The 19,167-nt window shown below is 46.7% G+C and overlaps 1 protein-coding gene and 1 long non-coding RNA gene across 14 annotated transcripts in view; one reads left to right on the top strand and one right to left on the bottom strand.

The window, feature by feature from the left end:
• The window catches only part of LOC143293355 (BLOC-3 complex member HPS1-like), a 73,688-nt gene extending 57,468 nt beyond the window's left edge, over window positions 1-16,220 (top strand). Inside the window, exons 15-16 of the mRNA XM_076604160.1 lie at window positions 9,186-9,268; window positions 14,489-16,220. Of these exons, the coding sequence (XP_076460275.1) occupies window positions 9,186-9,268; window positions 14,489-14,666 (261 nt within the window). The 3' untranslated portion in view covers window positions 14,667-16,220. The remainder of the gene's footprint in view (window positions 1-9,185; window positions 9,269-14,488) is intronic.
• Window positions 16,221-16,357: 137 nt separating this feature from the next.
• On the bottom strand, window positions 16,358-19,164 carry LOC143293360 (uncharacterized). Of its 13 annotated transcripts, none has more exons than XR_013056755.1 (4): window positions 17,612-19,164; window positions 17,495-17,556; window positions 17,371-17,432; window positions 16,358-17,176 (listed from the first exon to the last, which is right to left on the bottom strand). It is a non-coding gene; the product is annotated as an uncharacterized LOC143293360 (long non-coding RNA). The 13 variants fall into 13 exon arrangements; XR_013056752.1 differs by having other exon boundaries at window positions 16,358-17,275; window positions 17,402-17,432; XR_013056762.1 differs by having other exon boundaries at window positions 17,371-17,556; window positions 17,612-18,654; window positions 18,705-19,164.
• Between the last annotated feature and the right edge of the window lie 3 nt (window positions 19,165-19,167).

Here is a 19,167-nt window from a genome sequence, read left to right as displayed (position 1 = left end):
GTACTTTAGGCTGATTCCAACATCGCCATCTCTGAAGGCATCAGTAAGCATTGCAGAGAACATGAGGCTGAACAGCGTTGGAGCCAGGACGCAGCCTTGCTTGACACCATTTGTGACAGCAAAAGGAGCAGATGTTTCGCCTTTGTCTTGGACTCGAGCCTGCATGCCTTCATGGAATTGGCTGACCAAGGAAATAAATTTCCGAGGGCATCCGTACTTGGTCATGATCTTCCACAGTCCCTCTCTACTCACGGTGTCGAAGGCCTTAGTGAGGTCGACATAGGTGGAGAACAGATCAGCATTTTGCTCCTGACATTTCTCTTGCAGCTGCCTTGCAGCAAACACCATGTCGGTGGTTCCGCGCTCTTTCCGGAATCCACGTTGGCTCTCAGGCAAATGACCTTGGTCAAGGTGTGCTGTGAGGCGGTTTAGTAGGATCCTGGCAAGTATCTTGCCTGCGATGGAGAGCAAGGAAATGCTCCGATGGTTATCACAGGCTTGCCGGTTCCCCTTTCGCTTGTACAAGTGAATGATAGATGCATCTTTGAAATCCTGGGGGATCGTCTCTTCTTTCCACATGAGTGAGTACAGCTGATGGAGCTTCTCAGTCAGCACGGTGCCTCCATCCTTGTAGACCTCTGCTGGTATGGAGTCTGAGCCAGGTGCTTTGCCACTGGATAGCAGACGGATTGCTTTCTGGGTCTCAATAAGTGTTGGCGGATCGTCCAGTGCTTCGTTGATTGGGACTTGTGGGAGACGGTCTATGGCTTCATCATTTATGGAGGAAGGGCGATTTAAGACACTGTTGAAGTGCTCAGCCCAGCGTTTGAGAATTTTCTCCTTCTCTGTGATCAAAGTATTCCCATCTGCACTGAGGAGGGGGGATGATCCTGAGGATGTGGGGCCGTAGACTTCTTTTAAGGCATCATAGAACCTCTTCATATCGTGCCTGTCAGCATATCCCTGGATCTCATCAGCTTTGTCACTCAGCCACTTATCCTGCATCTGGCGTAACTTTTGCTGAACAGTCCTGCGGATGGCATCGTACGCATCCTTTTTTGATGTGGACTTTGGGTTGCTCAGGTAGGCTTGATGCAGATGGCGTTTCTCATCCAGAAGCTGCTTGATTTCATCACAGTTTTCATTCAATTTAATTCAATTCAAAATACTTTATTATCTGCTTCAACCAAAAACAGAAAATTTTCTTTAGGCTCACTTAAAATAAAATGCCCATCAGCAAAAAAACAAAAAAACCCTGACACACCCTTCACTTATCACCATGTACACATCAATTATTATGTAAAAAGTAAAACATGTGGGTAAGATACTATTACATTCAGAGTGCAACAACTGTGTGTGTGCTGCGTGTGTGCCCGTGCGCGCGCATGCATCGTTTTGTGTGCGCGCGCGCATGTGTACGTTTCAATGATTATAAAAAGAAGAATATTCAGTAAGATAATAATAACATTTAAAAAGACAAATGCTCATCAACAGATAAAACCGAAAAAACAAACAAATGAGCAACTGGTACACCCTTAATCACAGCATACATATTAACTATCATGTTAAAAGAAAACATTTTGGTAAGAAAACAAAAATTACATTTTAAGATAAAGTGAAACATTTCAATGATATAATAGGAAAATATTCAGTAAGATAATTATAACGTTTAAGAACATGAAATCACAGTTGAAGGGTCAACACCGCCACCAAGGCTAAAGCATGTAAAATTCCTTTCATGCCCCTCTGCGGCAAAACAGTAACACTGAGCACGCGCCCACACACACGCACACACACACGCACGCACGCACGCACGCACGCACTTCTCCCCTCACCCCCTCCCCTCACTTCTTTCTTTACACGCATGCATGCATACATATAAGGAAGAAAGACAACTGCCATCATAACAATAAACAAATCGCAGGCAATGGAATAAAAACCTTATTTGAGCGAATCATTTATCACAGCAACAGCAGAGGGGGCAAATGATTTTTTGTACACATTCTTCTTTGCAAGAGGGATTTTACATCGTCTGCCAGAAGGGAGCTTCTGAAAGACAGAGTTAAGTGGATGAGTGGAATCATTAAACATTTGGAGTGGACTGGTGTAGGGTGTTCAGTTGTTGCTGGGGCTTGGTTATGATTTTGCTGGCCAGGTTTACAACTCGTCCTAATTTTGTCTTTAACTTCACAGTCAGATTGCCAAACCAGGCCACAATACTGAAAGCCATGACACTTTCTATCAGACTTCTGTACACCAGCTCAAGTATGTGTGGACTAACATTAAAACTTCTTAATTTCCGCAGTAAAAAGAGTCTCTGGTGAGCTTTCTTGGCAGTGGCATCAACATGTTCACTGAATGTGAGACTGTTATCAACTATAGTCCCTAGATATTTAAAACTGTCCACTATTTCCACTTGTTTCTGATCTATTATGACTGGATTTAGTGTGTGTGCCCCTTTCACTGCCTAAAATAAGTTTTTTTGTTTTCTCCACGTTCAGTTTGAGAAAGTTATCCTTTAAGAAAGAGTTTATGACACTAATTTCTAAAAAATACTGTGAAATTGAAAACTCGTCTTTTAAAAGACCTACTAAAGCCATGTCGTCAGCATATTTTACAAGACTGAGAAAAAGTTCTGAGCACCTGATGTCAATAATGTAGAGGGAGAAAAGCAAAGGGGATAAAACACAGCCCTGCGGAACTCCAGTATTCACAGTAATAATTTCAGACAATGTGGGCCAGCCAGAACTGACATTCAGACAAACACGCTGTGGCCGATCGCATAAAAACTGTCGTATCCATAAAATAAGGTCAGATGTTACAACTAGGTCTATAAGTTTCCTCACTAAAATATGATGAATAGTATTAAAAGCAGCGGACAGGTCCATAAAAAGTACCCCAAACAGATGTTCCAGATTTGTCCAAATGACATGCGATTAGATCAATTAAAGAAATTGTTGCATCATCAACATCTCGTCTAGCCCTGTACGCAAACTGTAATGGATCCATGTGATCAGCTATACATTTCGATAAGTGTCCACAGACAACTCTTTCCATACATTTGGCAACGACAGATGTGAGAGCCACTGGGCGGAAATCTTTCATTTGGACAGCACCAGAAAACTTTGGCAATGGAACAATAGTTGTCATCTTCCATAAGCGGGGCATGAAATGATTATCTAAAAGAAATTGAAAAACGTGTAAAAACTGGACCAAGCTGGTCGGCACAAACTTTCAACACGCGACCTGACAGGCCGTCTGGTCCGGGCGCTTTGTTTGGGTTGACACGTGAAAAACACCTCGTCACCTCAGCTGTGTCCAGTTCCACAGGGCAAGAGACAAGTGACTGACATAGATCATCACACTCTGCACGGAAATCATGCCTGTCAAACCTTGCATAAAACCTGTTCATGTCATCGGCAAAGCCAAAGGGGTCATCAGACAACAGAGCTGTGGGCCGCTGTTTCCTCCCCATCATTGTATTTAACCCCTGCCAGGCCTTCCTAGCATCCCCACACAACATTTTTCGTTCCACTTTATCTTTATTTTCACGTTTTGCTAACTTAAGTTGACTGTTAAAACTTCTTTTGAGTTCATTTACCTTAAAAGTGTCACCAGCTAAAAATGCTATTTTCTTTTCATTAAGAATACCTTTCAACTCTTTAGTAATCCATGGTTTATTATTAGAAAAAATCTTTGTGGTCTTTGTCTTAATAACTAAATCTTCACAAAATTGGATGTACGATACAACATGATCCACAAGTTCTTCAAGACTATTGGAACAACTGTCAATAAATAACTGCCAGTCAGTGGCTTCAAAACAACCTTTCAAAGCTTCGACACTGTCACTGTCCCACTTTTTTGTGTTGTGCAATATTGGTTTTTGACGTTTTACTTTTTGAATGTAATTTGGAATGAGATGTACAACATTATGGTCAGACCTGCCAAGAGGTGGCCTGCATCGAGTAGTATAAGCGTCAGGAATTTCGCCATAGCAACGATCTAAAGTCCTGTTAAGACGTGTAGGGCAAGACACATATTGATGAAGGTTAGGCAAATGTCCTGTAATGTCACACATGTTGAAATCTCCAAGCATGAACACAGCCTGTTCCATTGACCTACTTAGTGCTGCGTTGTAACTGTCAGCCACACGTTGTGCTGCCTGTGCGTTGTCTGGGCCTGGAATGTAGGTCAGAATCACTGTCACCTGTCCAAATTCACGGGGAAGATAGTGAGTCTTTGTGCTTTCTGGTCATGGGTCCCAGGGTCTCTGAAGCTGTACTATAAATCAGTTTGCGCAGGGTCCTCCAGTCAGACTCCACATTCTGGTTGTCCAGAGAGGCGGATTCCAGACGATTTTCCAGCAGCTCCACAAAGGACTGTTTGATGGTGATGTTTTTCAGCTTAGCGATGTTGAGCCGTTTTGGAGCCTTCTGGCCTTGGGGGCGTCTCTTGGGCTGGATTCGAATATTCAGCTTCGAGACTACAAGGCGATGGTCTGTCCAACACTCAGCACCGCACATGGTCTTTGTTATACGTACATCTTGCCTATCCCTTTTCCTGACGATGACATAATCGATGAGATGCCAATGCTTTGAGCGAGGGTGCATCCATGACGTCCTGTTACGGGTAGGGAGGCAGAAAACTGTGTTGGTTATCAGCAGTTCGTGCTCTGCACAGGTCTGAAGCAAAAGCAATCCATTTGGGTTGCAGTGGCCCACACCGTGCTTTCCAATCACTCCATCCCAGGAGATGTAGTCAGAGCCAACTCTAGCATTGAAGTCCCCAAGAATGATGAGCTTGTCTGCTTTAGGGATGGCAGCAATGACAGAGTAAAGGTCCTCGTAGAACTTCGCCCTCACTTCATCCGGGTTGGTCATGGTTGGGGCGTAGGCACTGACAATGGTGAGGTGCTTCTGGCCAGATGCCAGTGGGAGTTTCATGGTCATAAGCCTATCGTTGACTCCCTTTGGGATTCCAGCTAGCTTGCTGACAAGTGCTGTTTTTACTGCAAAACCAACGCCAGCCTCACGTTGCTCTTCGCTTCCTCGTCCACTCCAGAAGAAGGTGTAACCAGATCCCTGTTCACAGAGCTCGCCTTCGCCTGCAAGCTGAGTCTCACTCAAGGCTGCGATGTCAATGTTGTATCTGGCGAGTTCGGATGCAACTAGTGCCGTTCTCCTTTGGGGTCTGTCCGCGTTATCTCTGTCCAGGAGAGTCCTTATGTTCCAAGCACCAATGGTGAGAGGAACGATCCTTGTTTTTTTCTTTTCTTTCTTGTTGTTTTGACCGCTGATGTAGGGTCCCCGCCAGCCGCGGTATGCTGGCCAGGGTGATATGGAGCAGGCAATTTTTAGGGCACCTTTTCTAGCCCCTTCCTCATGCCAGGGAGGTGAACAGTGCATTCCTAAAGAGGGCTGCTCAGACGGCTGCCAAGCTCCATCGCTGCTCCTGTCGACGAAGAACGACCCTATGGCCTGAGCCGCCTGCGTGCAGGTCTGCGGCTGCGACTGCCAGTGTACCCACACCTGTCGTTTCGTCACTCGCCTGTCGCCACAGGACTTGGGGGTGATGAAATGATGAAGGATGAAAGGTCAATAAGGATGACTGATGACTTGCGCGATGAGTTTGTTTAAAGTGAAGAGGAGTTGCGCAACGTCGACCTCACTCTCTCGTCCGGGTCCACCAATTTCCAGTGGCAAGACTAAGTCGAGACGACTGGAGGATGAGCACGGATGCAGTGGATGACCAAGATATCCTTTCAGTGTCTCATCTTGCTGTCTGCACTCCACAGTGCGTTGCTGTAACCGCCTTCCTTTCCGTTGAACCGATAGGTTTCTTCCGCAGATTCTGCCGGATCCAGACTTCGCATGCATGGGTAGACACACCCCGGGGGCCAACTGCGTGTGGCATGCACACAGCACAGTGGAGCTAGATGGCCGTCGGTGGCTCTCCTGAGCCAACGCCCTTTTATGGATCTCCATAAGGGTGTCTAGCCACCCGCCACACCAGTCCCAGAAGGGAGCAGTGGGAGTGCCGGTTTAGTCGCCGGCAACCCGACCCTGAACAGGTTGTACTGGATTACAGGTTACCAGTAGCAGATCTAATGACCTGACCTGACAGTATCACTATGTTATTGGTGAATAACATTTGTTACACAAGCAGGGATTTTCTAGCAGTTTTGTTATTGGTGAATAACATTTGTTGTCAGATCAGTGGAAAAGTGGTAAGGTGTCACTACACAAAGTCTTGTCAACTCTCAGTCAGATCATTCTGTTTCTCAAGGAAGCATCACTGCATGCGGACAGTCATACAAGCTACACCACATCTTCAAGCAGATGCCTGACCAGCAGCATAACCCAGTGTGCATCGTCAGGCATTGAGTGCATCCTTATGTATTTGTTTACCTATTCAGAGTGGATAACTACAGAATTTTGCCAGAGGGCAACACTCTCGTTGCCATGGGTTCTTTTTCAGTGTGCTTTGTGTGTGCTGCACACAGGACCTTGGTTTATCGTCTCATCCAAATCAGTAGACGTTCAGTTTGATCTTCCAGTCAAGCTTGGGAGAAAGGCAAGAGTGGGATTCAAACCCACACCCTCAGGGACTCTGTGTTGGCAGCAGTGCGTCTTTCATTCTCTTTTCTCCCTGTCCAACTTTTTTCTTTATAATGTACCAGCACTTTACTACACCAGATGTCAGAACATATACCAGCACTTTACTACACCAAATGTCAGAAAATATACCAGCACCAGCACTTTACTACAACTGCATCTCCAATTGCTGAAGTTGAGAAGATACACTCTGGGCAGCTGCTGCTCGACTGCGAACGCTGGACAAGTGGGACAGCAGTTCCGTTCTCAAAATGGGATCCTCGTACGTACTGAACACCCTTTCCAGCTCGTCTTACAAACCGTGCTGCTCGATCTTTCTCTTCAATCCGTCCATTTCGTCCATTAGCCGGACAAACTCCAGATCCATTTTCCGGGACATTTCAGGTTCTTCAATCCGGTCGTACACTTGATCTTCATCTTCCTGTATCAATTCGAAGTCATCGAACGTCGCCTTACGCGTTTTTGAAAGACTTTACTCGCGTCTGCTCGTATGGAAAAAAAGGAAAGAAAGCTACAGTCAACAATTTATTACCTCCACAAAAACTGTGTCCGGTTTGTTACTGACGTCTGTCTGGGAACGTAGTGCGTGGACGAACAAGCTGATGGAAAGAAAGAAGTGGCCGACTGACCACGCTACGGTGAATAACATTTGTTACACGAGCAGGGATTTTCTAGCACTATGTTATTGGTGAATAACATTTGTTACACTAGCAGGGATTTTCTAGCACTATGTTATTGGTGAATAACATTTGTTACACAAGCAGGGATTTTCTAGCAGTTTTGTTATTGGTGAATAACATTTGTTGTCAGATCAGTGGAAAAGTGGTAAGGTGTCACTACACAAAGTCTTGTCAACTCTCAGTCAGATCATTCTGTTTCTCAAGGAAGCATCACTGCATGCGGACAGTCATACAAGCTACACCACATCTTCAAGCAGATGCCTGACCAGCAGCATAACCCAGTGTGCATCGTCAGGCATTGAGTGCATCCTTATGTATTTGTTTACCTATTCAGAGTGGATAACTACAGAATTTTGCCAGAATATACCAGTACTTTACTACACCAAATGTCAGAAAATATACCAGTACTTTACTACACCAGATGTCAGAAAATATACCAGTACTTTACTACACCAAATGTCAGAAAATATACCAGTACTTTACTACACCAAATGTCAGAAAATATACCAGCACTTTACTACACCAAATGTCAGAACATATACCAGCACTTTACTACACCAAATGTCAGAAAATATACCAGCACTTTACTACACCAAATGTCAGAAAATATACCAGCACTTTACTACACCAAATGTCAGAACATATACCAGCACTTTACTACACCAAATGTCAGAAAATATACCAGCACTTTACTACACCAAATGTCAGAAAATATACCAGCACCAGCACTTTACTACACCAAATGTCAGAAAATATACCAGCACTTTACTACACCAAATGTCAGAAAATATACCAGCACTTTACTACACCAAATGTCAGAAAATATACCAGTACTTTACTACACCAAATGTCAGAAAATATACCAGCACTTTACTACACCAAATGTCAGAAAATATACCAGCACCAGCACTTTACTACACCAGGTGTCAGAAAATAATCCAGTACTTTACTACACCAAATGTCAGAAAATATACCAGCACTTTACTACACCAGGTGTCAGAAAATATACCAGTACTTTACTACACCAAATGTTAGAAAATATACCAGCACTTTACTACACCAAATGTCAGAAAATACACGAGTACTTTACTACACCAAATGCAGGAGTGTGTCTTTCTCCAGATTTTTCTTCTTTTTTTTAAATATTCAATTCAGGGGATCAGCCTGCTATTCAGGTGATTTGTCATGAAGTGATTTGTTCATGTGATGTGTTATGATGTGATGTGTGATGATGTGTGATGTGTACAGGTGATATGTGCAGGTGATGTGTAGTGATGTGATGTGTGCAGGTGATGTGTTATAATGTGATGTGTTCATGTGATGTGTTATGATGTGATGATGTATTCAGGTGATGTGTTATGGCGTGTGCAGGTTAAGTGTTATGGTGTGATGATGTGTGCAGGTGATGTGTTTTAACGTGATGTGTTATGGTGTGAATATGTGTTCATGTGGTGTGTTATGGTGTGATGATGTGTGCAGGTGATGTGTTATGGTGTGTGCAGGTTATGTGTTATGTGATGTGTGCAATTGATGTGTGGTGATGTGATGTGTGGTGATGTGATGATGTGTTCAGGTGATGTGTGGTGATGTGATGATGTGTTCAGGTGATGTGTAGTGATGTGATGTGTGGTGATGTGATGATGTGTTCAGGTGATGTGTAGTGATGTGATGTGTGGTGATGTGACGGTGTGTTCAGGTGATGTGTGGTGATGTGTGGTGATGTGATGTGTGGAGGTGATGTGATGTGTACAGTTAATGTGTCATGATTCGATGTTTACAGGTGATGTGTAGTGATGTGATGTGTGCAGGTGATGTGTGGTGATGTGTAATGTGTGGTGATGTGATGTGTAGTGATGTGATGTGATGTGATGTGTAGTGATGTGATGTGCAGGGAAACCCGATGTCAGTACAGGAGCCATACAAACCAGGTCTGGACACACCTCTGCCTGGAACACTGACTGGCAACTTCTACAAGTGAGTGACATGGGGTGACATGTGGGGTGATATGAGGGGTGACATGTGGGATGACATGAGGGGTGACGCGTGGGGTGACATGAGGGGTGATGTGTGGGATGACGTGGGGTGATATGAGGGGTGACATGTGGGGTGATATGAGGGGTGACATGTGGGGTGATGTGTGGAGTGATAAGTGGGGTGATATGTGGGGTGATGTGTGGGGTGATATGAGGGGTGACGTGTGGGGTGATATGAGGGGTGACATGTGGGGTGACATGTGGGGTGATATGAGGGGTGACATGTGGGGTGATGTGTGGGGTGATGTGTGGTGACATGAGGGGTGCCATGTGGGGTGACGAGGAGTGCCATGTGGGGTGACATGAGGGGTGACGTGTGGGGTGATGTGTGGGGTGACATGAGGGGTGATGTGTGGGGTGACATGAGGGGTGACGTGTGGGGTGACTTGTGGTGACGTGTGGGGTGATATGAGGGGTGACGTGTGGGGTGACATGTGGGAAGTATGGCTGATGCGAGGGGTGACATGTGGGGTGATGTGAGGGGTGACGTGTGGGGTGACATGTGGGGTGATATGAGGGGTAACATGTGGGTGATATGAGGGGTGACATGTGGGGTGACATGAGGGGTGGTGTGATATGAGGGGTGACATGTGGGTGATATGAGGGGTAACATGTGGGGTGACGTGTGGGGTGATATGAGGGATAACATGTGGGGTGACGTGTGGGGTAACATGTGGGGTGATATGTGGGGTAACATGTGGGGTGACGTGTGGGGTGATATGAGGGGTAACATGTGGGTGATATGAGGGGTAACAGTGGGGTGATGTGTGGGGTAACATGTGGGGTGACATGTGGGGTGACGTGTGGGGTAACATGTGGGGTGATATGTGGGGTAACATGTGGGGTGACGTGTGGGGTGATATGAGGGATAACATGTGGGGTGATGTGTGGGGTGACATGTTGGGTGATGTCTGGGGTAACATGTGGGGTGATGTGTGGGGTGACATGTGGGGTGATGTGTGGGGTGTGTGGGGTGGGGTGACGTGTGGGGTGATGTGTGGGGTAACATGTGGGGTGATGTGTGGGGTGACATGTTGGGTGATGTGTGGGGTAACATGTGGGGTGATGTGTGGGGTGACATGTGGGGTGATGTGTGGGGTGTGTGGGGTGGGGTGACGTGTGGGGTGTGTGGGGTGGGGTGACGTGTGGGGTGATGTGTGGGGTAACATGTGGGGTGACGTGTGGGGTAACATGTGGGGTGACATGTGGGGTGACGTGTGGGGTAACATGTGGGGTGATGTGTGGGGTGGGGTGACGTGAGGGGTGATGAGCAGTGACATGTGGGGTGACGTGTGGGGTGACATGTGGGGTGACGTGTGGGGTGACATGTGGGCTGACATGAGTGGTGACGTGTGGGGTGACATGTGGGGTGACGTGTGGGGTGACATGAGGGGTGACGTGTGGGGTGACATGTGGGCTGACATGAGTGGTGACGTGTGGGGTGACATGTGGGGTGACATGAGGGGTGACGTGTGGGGTGACATGTGGGTTGACATGAGGGGTGACGTGTGGGGTGACATGTGGGGTGACATGGGGGGTGACGTGTGGGGTGACATGGGGGGTGACGTGTGGGGTGACATGGGGGGTGACGTGTGAGGTGACGTGGGGTGACATGAGTGGTGACGTGTGGGGTGACGTGTGGGGTGACATGGGGGGTGACGTGTGAGGTGACATGAGGGGTGACATGTGGGGTGACATGAGGTGTGACGTGTGGGGTGACATGAGGGGTGACGTGTGGGGTGATGAGCAATGACATGGGGGGGTGACGTGTGGGGTGACACGTGTAGGGTGACGTGTGGGGTCACATGAGGTGTGACGTGTGGGGTGACGTGTGGGGTGATGAGCAGTGACATGGGGGGTGACGTGTGGGGTGACACGTGTAGGGTGACGTGTGGGGTCACATGAGGTGTGACGTGTGGGGTGACATGTGGGGTGACATGAGGGGTGACGTGTGGGGTGACATGTGGGGTAACATGTGGGGTGACATGAGGGGTGACATGTGGGGTGACGTGTGGGGTAACATGTGGGGTGATATGTGGGGTAACATGTGGGGTGACGTGTGGGGTGATATGAGGGATAACATGTGGGGTGATGTGTGGGGTGACATGTTGGGTGATGTCTGGGGTAACATGTGGGGTGATGTGTGGGGTGACATGTGGGGTGATGTGTGGGGTGTGTGGGGTGGGGTGACGTGTGGGGTGATGTGTGGGGTAACATGTGGGGTGATGTGTGGGGTGACATGTTGGGTGATGTGTGGGGTAACATGTGGGGTGATGTGTGGGGTGACATGTGGGGTGATGTGTGGGGTGTGTGGGGTGGGGTGACGTGTGGGGTGATGTGTGGGGTAACATGTGGGGTGACGTGTGGGGTAACATGTGGGGTGACATGTGGGGTGACGTGTGGGGTAACATGTGGGGTGATGTGTGGGGTGGGGTGACGTGAGGGGTGATGAGCAGTGACATGTGGGGTGACGTGTGGGGTGACATGTGGGGTGACGTGTGGGGTGACATGTGGGCTGACATGAGTGGTGACGTGTGGGGTGACATGTGGGGTGACGTGTGGGGTGACATGAGGGGTGACGTGTGGGGTGACATGTGGGCTGACATGAGTGGTGACGTGTGGGGTGACATGTGGGGTGACATGAGGGGTGACGTGTGGGGTGACATGTGGGTTGACATGAGGGGTGACGTGTGGGGTGACATGTGGGGTGACATGGGGGGTGACGTGTGGGGTGACATGGGGGGTGACGTGTGGGGTGACATGGGGGGTGACGTGTGAGGTGACGTGGGGTGACATGAGTGGTGACGTGTGGGGTGACGTGTGGGGTGACATGGGGGGTGACGTGTGAGGTGACATGAGGGGTGACATGTGGGGTGACATGAGGTGTGACGTGTGGGGTGACATGAGGGGTGACGTGTGGGGTGATGAGCAATGACATGGGGGGTGACGTGTGGGGTGACACGTGTAGGGTGACGTGTGGGGTCACATGAGGTGTGACGTGTGGGGTGACGTGTGGGGTGATGAGCAGTGACATGGGGGGTGACGTGTGGGGTGACACGTGTAGGGTGACGTGTGGGGTCACATGAGGTGTGACGTGTGGGGTGACATGAGGGGTGACGTGTGGGGTGACATGTGGGGTAACATGTGGGGTGACATGAGGGGTGACATGTGGGGTGACATGAGGGGTGACGTGTGGGGTGACATGGGGGGTGACGTGTGAGGTGACATGAGGGGTGACGTGTGGGGTGACATGTAGGGTTACGTGTGGGGTGACATGGGGGGTGACGTGTGGGGTGACATGAGGGGTGACATGTGAGGTGACGTGTGGGGTGACATGAGGGGTGACGTGTGGGGTGATATGAGCGGTGACATGTGGGGTGACGTGTGGGGTGATATGAGCGGTGACGTGTGGGGTGATGAGTGGTGACATGTGGGGTGATATGAGCGGTGAAGTGTGGGGTGACATGTGGGGTGATATGAGTGGTGACATGTGGGGTGACGTGTGGGGTGACATGTGGCATGAGTGGTGACATGTGGGGTGACATGGGGGGTGACATGTGGGGTGATATGAGTGGTGACATGTGGGGTGACATGGGGGGTGACATGTGAGGTGACGTGTGGGGTGACATGAGGGGTGACGTGTGGGGTGATATGAGCGGTGACATGTGGGGTGACGTGTGGGGTGATATGAGCGGTGACGTGTGGGGTTACGTGTGGGGTGATATGAGTGGTGACATGTGGGGTGGTATGAGCGGTGAAGTGTGGGGTGACATGTGGGGTGATATGAGTGGTGACATGTGGGGTGATATGAGTGGTGACATGTGGGGTGACGTGTGTGGTGATATGAGCGGTGACGTGTGGGGTGACGTGTGGGGTGACATGTGGGGTGATGTGTGGGGTGACGTGTGGGGTGATATGAGCGGGGACATGTGGGGTGATGTGTGGGGTGACATGTGGGGTGATGTGTGGGGTAACATGTGAGGTGATGTGAGGGGTGACATGTGGGGTGACGGGGTGATGTGTGGGGTGACATGTGGGGTGACGTGTGGGGTAACATGTGGGGTGACATGTGGGGTGATGTGTGGGGTGACATGTGGGGTGCATGATGCATGGAATGATTTCTAGTCAGTGGGACTCTTGTGAAGAGGTGGGTTTTAAGGCCAGACTCGAAAGAGCTGAGTGCAGAGACCTGACGAAGCAAAAGAGGAAGTTCTTTCCAAATACAAGGTCCTGAGACAAAGAACGGCGTCCAACAGTGGAGTGTTTGAATCTGGGTATCCATAGAGTGGATCTGAAGCCGATCAAAGAGAGCAAGATGGAGTGTAGAAGTGAAGGCAGCCACAAAGATAGGAAGGGGCAGATTTGTGAATACGTTTATAACATAAGAGTGCTGATCTTATACTTTATTCTGTGTCAGACAGGGAGCCAATGGAGATGTTGCAAAATAGGAGTGATGTGCTCATATCTTTTCTTTCTGAGGACGAGTCGGGCAGCAGTGTTTAGTATGCGCTGAAGAGACTGAATGGATGAAGCAGGCAAACCAGACAACAGAGAGTTACAGTAGTCAATGTGAGAGAGAATGAGAGAAACAACAAGTCTAGATGTTGCATCAGTGGACAGTAGCAGGATTGACATGTCTGACTGATAAAACTTTCGCATGGACAGTGTGTTGACACAGACAATGCCGAGGTTCCTGACTGAGCTGGAAAGAGGGATGGATGTACTGCCAAGTTTGATTTTGTCAGCTATGGAAGAGACATGTTGTTTAGTTCCTATCATCATTACTTCGGTTTTATCTGCGTTCAGTTGTAACTTATTTAGAGTCATCCAGTTTTGAATGTCTAGGAAGCATTCAGATATTTCTTGCAAGAGCGAGGACAATTTTTCAGGGGTATCACTCTTCTGAAGTTGAGTGTCATCAGCATAGGAATGATGACTAATTGTGGTGGTTGCTAATTTCAGTGAGAGGAGCAGTGTACAGTGTGAAGAGAACTGGGTCTAAAACAGATCCCTGTGGGACTCCGTGTTTGATTTTAACAGGTTCAGACTGGAAATTATCGACGATGACAGGTGTGATGTGATGTGATGTGGTGTGGTGTGATGTGGTGTGATGTGATGTGTGGTGTAGATGATGTGGTGTGATGTGATGTGATGTGTGCAGACGGTTGATACGTCAGTGTTTCCCGGGTCGTGTGGAGGGGGTGGTTCACTGCTATGAGATGTTCCTGATGCATGTGGGTCTGGTGACCCCACCCTACATCGCTGCTCACTGCCAGAGGCTGGCCCACAAGCTGTGGCTGATGTCCGGCGAGGCCTACACCCCCGTCACCCTTCTCTGACCTCCACACCCTCACCACTGTGCGCCTCTTACACTGTGTGTGCGTGTGCCAGTGAACAGTGTGAATCTGTGTCCATCCAGTCTTGGGGCATGTGTGGTGTGTGTGGTGTGTGTGTGGTGGGTGGAGGTGTGTGGTGAACTTTAACATTGGCATTCTCCCAGTGACCAAGCATGGTGTGATACAATGTATGAATACAACCCTTCCACTCAGTAATGCTGGAAACTAACATATTCAGAAGTCAAGGTGATGTGCTATACACTGACCTGTTTTCCACTTCCCTCATTGGCTGTCATGGTGATGTGTCATGTCTCAGCCTTGATTGCTGTCATGGTGATGTGTCATGTCAGCCTTGATTGCTGTCATGGTGATGTGTTATGTCTCAGCCTTGATTGCTGTCATGGTGATGTGTCATGTCTCAGCCTTGATTGCTGTCATGGTGATGTGTCATGTCTCAGCCTTGATTGCTGTCATGGTGATGTGTCATGTCAGCCTTGATTGCTGTCATGGTGATGTGTTATGTCTCAGCCTTGATTGCTGTCATGGTGATGTCATGTCTCAGCCTTGATTGCTGTCATGGTTAGGTGTCATGCCTCAGCCTTGATTGCATGTCATGTGTCAGCCTTGATTGCTGTGTCATGTGTCAGCCTTGAATGCATGTGTCATGGTGATGTGTCATGTGTCAGCCTTGATTGCTGTGTGATGGAGTTTGAGGACACACATAAGCACACACATGCACAGAGACACACACACACACAGACACAACAAGACACATGCACAGACACACAGAGACACAAGAAGACACATGCACAGACACACACACACAGACACAGACACAACAAGACACATGCACAGAGACACAGACACACACACTGTTGGGAGTGGAGTGTTGCTAGGTACGTTCCTCTTTCCACAACCCACTGGTTCCTGACTTGGATTGTCGGTCCTATTTTAGCCATATTTGTTATCGCTTAATTTGTTGTGTTTTTGAATATATTCTTATTTTAGCCATATTTGTTATTTGTTTTCAGTGAACCAGAATGGATTGTTACCTTGGACATTGTGGGAATGGAGTTTTTTTTGGTTTTTTCATTGCTGTTTTATGACTTGGGTTCCGAGGTGGTGGTGGTGGTGGTGGTGGTGACTGCACTGTTTCAAACAATGTATGATTTTTTTGTTACATTGTGTATGCAGCAGTCTGTGTTATACACAAACACTGCAATAGTGTTTGGTACTGGTGTGTGCAGCAGTCTGTGTTATACACAAACACTGCAATAGTGTTTGGTACTGGTGTATGCAGCAGTCTGTGTTATACACAAACACTGCAATAGTGTTTGGTACTGGTGTGTGCAGCAGTCTGTGTTATACACAAACACTGCAATAGTGTTTGGTACTGGTGTATGCAGCAGTCTGTGTTATACACAAACACTGCAATAGTGTTTGGTACTGGTGTATGCAGCAGTCTGTGTTATACACAAACACTGCAATAGTGTTTGGTACTGGTGTATGCAGCAGTGTGAATACAGTTACCGCAACTGATTCACCTGACATATGAAACACATGATAAACACATTATCATGTTGGTGCAAATCCATGTATATGTGTGCTGCATGAAAGAATATGTATGTAAGGCATTATATATCATATAAATTTCATTTATTTGTTAAAAAAAAAAAATCATTCAGCAATTGGTGTACATTTATCACATCTGTTTTAATGTCAAATCAGTACATCAATGGATTTATCAATGTAATCGAGTTATTACAGAATTATGATAATAAAAAAGTTTAAATTCAGTCACATCATAATTGCATCATGGAATTGGATGTTTTCATTAAATAGACTGAATGATTAAATTCAAGACAAATAAATCTTATACATTAAAAAAACACTTGTCCTGACTGGCAGGCATGACCAAACTCACACCAAGTTCACAACTGACACTGCCGAGTGAATGTTTGAACCCTGAACCACACTTCCACCTGTTTGGAATTTACTGATGCATAGGATAATATGACTGTGTGAACTTCAAAGTGGAAACCATCCTATTTTCATTAATTAAGGAAGCGGAAGGTTGAACCCAAACAAAAAAACCCCAATTTTCTGTCAGTGTCTGTTGACCCAAATCACTGTGTTCTGTTAGTGTCTGTTGACCTAAATCACTGTGTTCTGTCACTGTCTGTTGACCTAAATCACTGTGTTCTGTTAGTGTCTGTTGACCTAAATCACTGTGTTCTGTTAGTGTCTGTTGACCTAAATCACTGTGTTCTGTCACTGTGTTGACCTAAATCACTGTTCTGTCACTGTCTGTTGACCTAAATCACTGTGTTCTGTTAGTGTCTGTTGACCTAAATCACTGTGTTCTGTCACTGTCTGTTGACCTAAATCACTGTGTTCTGTTAGTGTCTGTTGACCTAAATCACTGTGTTCTGTCAGTGTCTGTTGACCTAAATCACTGTGTTCTGTCACTGTCTGTTGACCTAAATCACTGTGTTCTGTTAGTGTCTGTTGACCTAAATCACTGTGTTCTGTCACTGTCTGTTGACCTAAATCACTGTGTTCTGTCACTGTCTGTTGACCTAAATCACTGTGTTCTGTCACTGTCTGTTGACCTAAATCACTGTGTTCTGTCAGTGTCTGTTGACCTAAATCACTGTGTTCTGTCACTGCTGACCCAAATCACTGTGTTCTGTCAGTGTCTGTTGACCTAAATCACTGTGTTCTGTCACTGTGTTGACCTAAATCACTGTTCTGTCACTGTCTGTTGACCTAAATCACTGTGTTATGTCACTGTTGACCTAAATCACTGTGTTCTGTTAGTGTCTGTTGACCTAAATCACTGTTCTGTCACTGTCTGTTGACCTAAATCACTGTTCTGTCACTGTCTGTTGACCTAAATCACTGTGTTCTGTCACTGTCTGTTGACCCAAATCACTGTGTCTGTTGACCTAAATCACTGTGTTCTGTCAGTGTCTGTTGACCCAAATCACTGTGTTCTGTCACTGTCTGTTGACCTAAATCACTGTGTTCTGTCAGTGTCTGTTGACCGTCAGTGTCTGTTGACCTAAATCACTGTGTTCTGTCAGTGTCTGTTGACCTAAATCACTGTGTTCTGTCAGTGTCTGTTGACCTAAATCACTGTGTTCTGTCACTGTCTGTTGACCCAAATCACTGTGTTCTGTCAGTGTCTGTTGACCTAAATCACTGTGTTCTGTCACTGTTGACCTAAATCACTGTGTTCTGTCACTGTCTGTTGACCTAAATCACTGTGTTCTGTCACTGCCTGTTGACCCAAATCACTGTGTTCTGTCACTGTTGACCCAAATCACTGTGTTCTGTCAGTGTCTGTTGACCTAAATCACTGTGTTCTGTCAGTATCTGTTGACCCAAATCACTGTGTTCTGTCAGTGTCTGTTGACCCAAATCACTGTGTTCTGTCAGTATCTGTTGACCCAAATCACTGTGTTCTGTCAGTATCTGTTGAACTAAATAACTGTTCTGTCAGTGTCTGTTGACCTAAATCACTGTGTTCTGTCAGTGTCTGTTGACCTAAATCACTGTGTTCTGTCAGTGTCTGTTGACCTAAATCACTGTGTTCTGTCACTGTCTGTTGACCCAAATCACAGTGTTCTGTCAGTGTCTGTTGACCTAAATCACTGTGTTCTGTCACTGTTGACCTAAATCACTGTGTTCTGTCACTGCCTGTTGACCCAAATCACTGTGTTCTGTCACTGTCTGTTGACCCAAATCACTGTGTTCTGTCACTGTCTGTTGACCTAAATCACTGTGTTCTGTCAGTGTCTGTTGACCCAAATCACTGTGTTCTGTCAGTGTCTGTTGACCGTCAGTGTCTGTTGACCTAAATCACTGTGTTCTGTCAGTGTCTGTTGACCTAAATCACTGTGTTCTGTCACTGTCTGTTGACCCAAATCACTGTGTTCTGTCACTGTCTGTTGACCTAAATCACTGTGTTCTGTCAGTGTCTGTTGACCTAAATCACTGTGTTCTGTCACTGTCTGTTGACCGTCAGTGTCTGTTGACCCAAATCACTGTGTTCTGTCAGTATCTGTTGAACTAAATCACTTTTCTTACAAGATGCACTACAAACTCTGCACTATATCTAAAATGACCAGAAGCTGAAGTGAACGGTATTCTAACCATAGCATTTCCATTAGCAGTAGCACTGTTCAGCACCAAAGCCCGGTCTGCTTTCCCCTTGTTGTCAAAGGTGGACATGATTTGTGTTGGAAAATTCATTTTCTTTCACTGTCGTTATATATAACACAAAACACATCTGACTGTCATTGTATATAACACAAAACATGTCTGTCATTATATATAACACAAAACATGTCTGTCATTATATATAACACAAAACATGTCTGACTGTCATTATATATAACACAAAACACATCTGACTGTCATTGTATATAACACAAAACATGTCTGTCATTATATATAACACAAAACATGTCTGTCATTATATATAACACAAAACATGTCT

The sequence above is a fragment of the Babylonia areolata genome, chromosome 19, assembly GCF_041734735.1.
Source record: "Babylonia areolata isolate BAREFJ2019XMU chromosome 19, ASM4173473v1, whole genome shotgun sequence".
Taxonomy (NCBI): Eukaryota; Metazoa; Mollusca; class Gastropoda; order Neogastropoda; family Buccinidae; genus Babylonia; species Babylonia areolata.
Note: the sequence above shows the minus strand (reverse complement) of the source record. Positions and strands in the feature narration are given on the sequence as shown.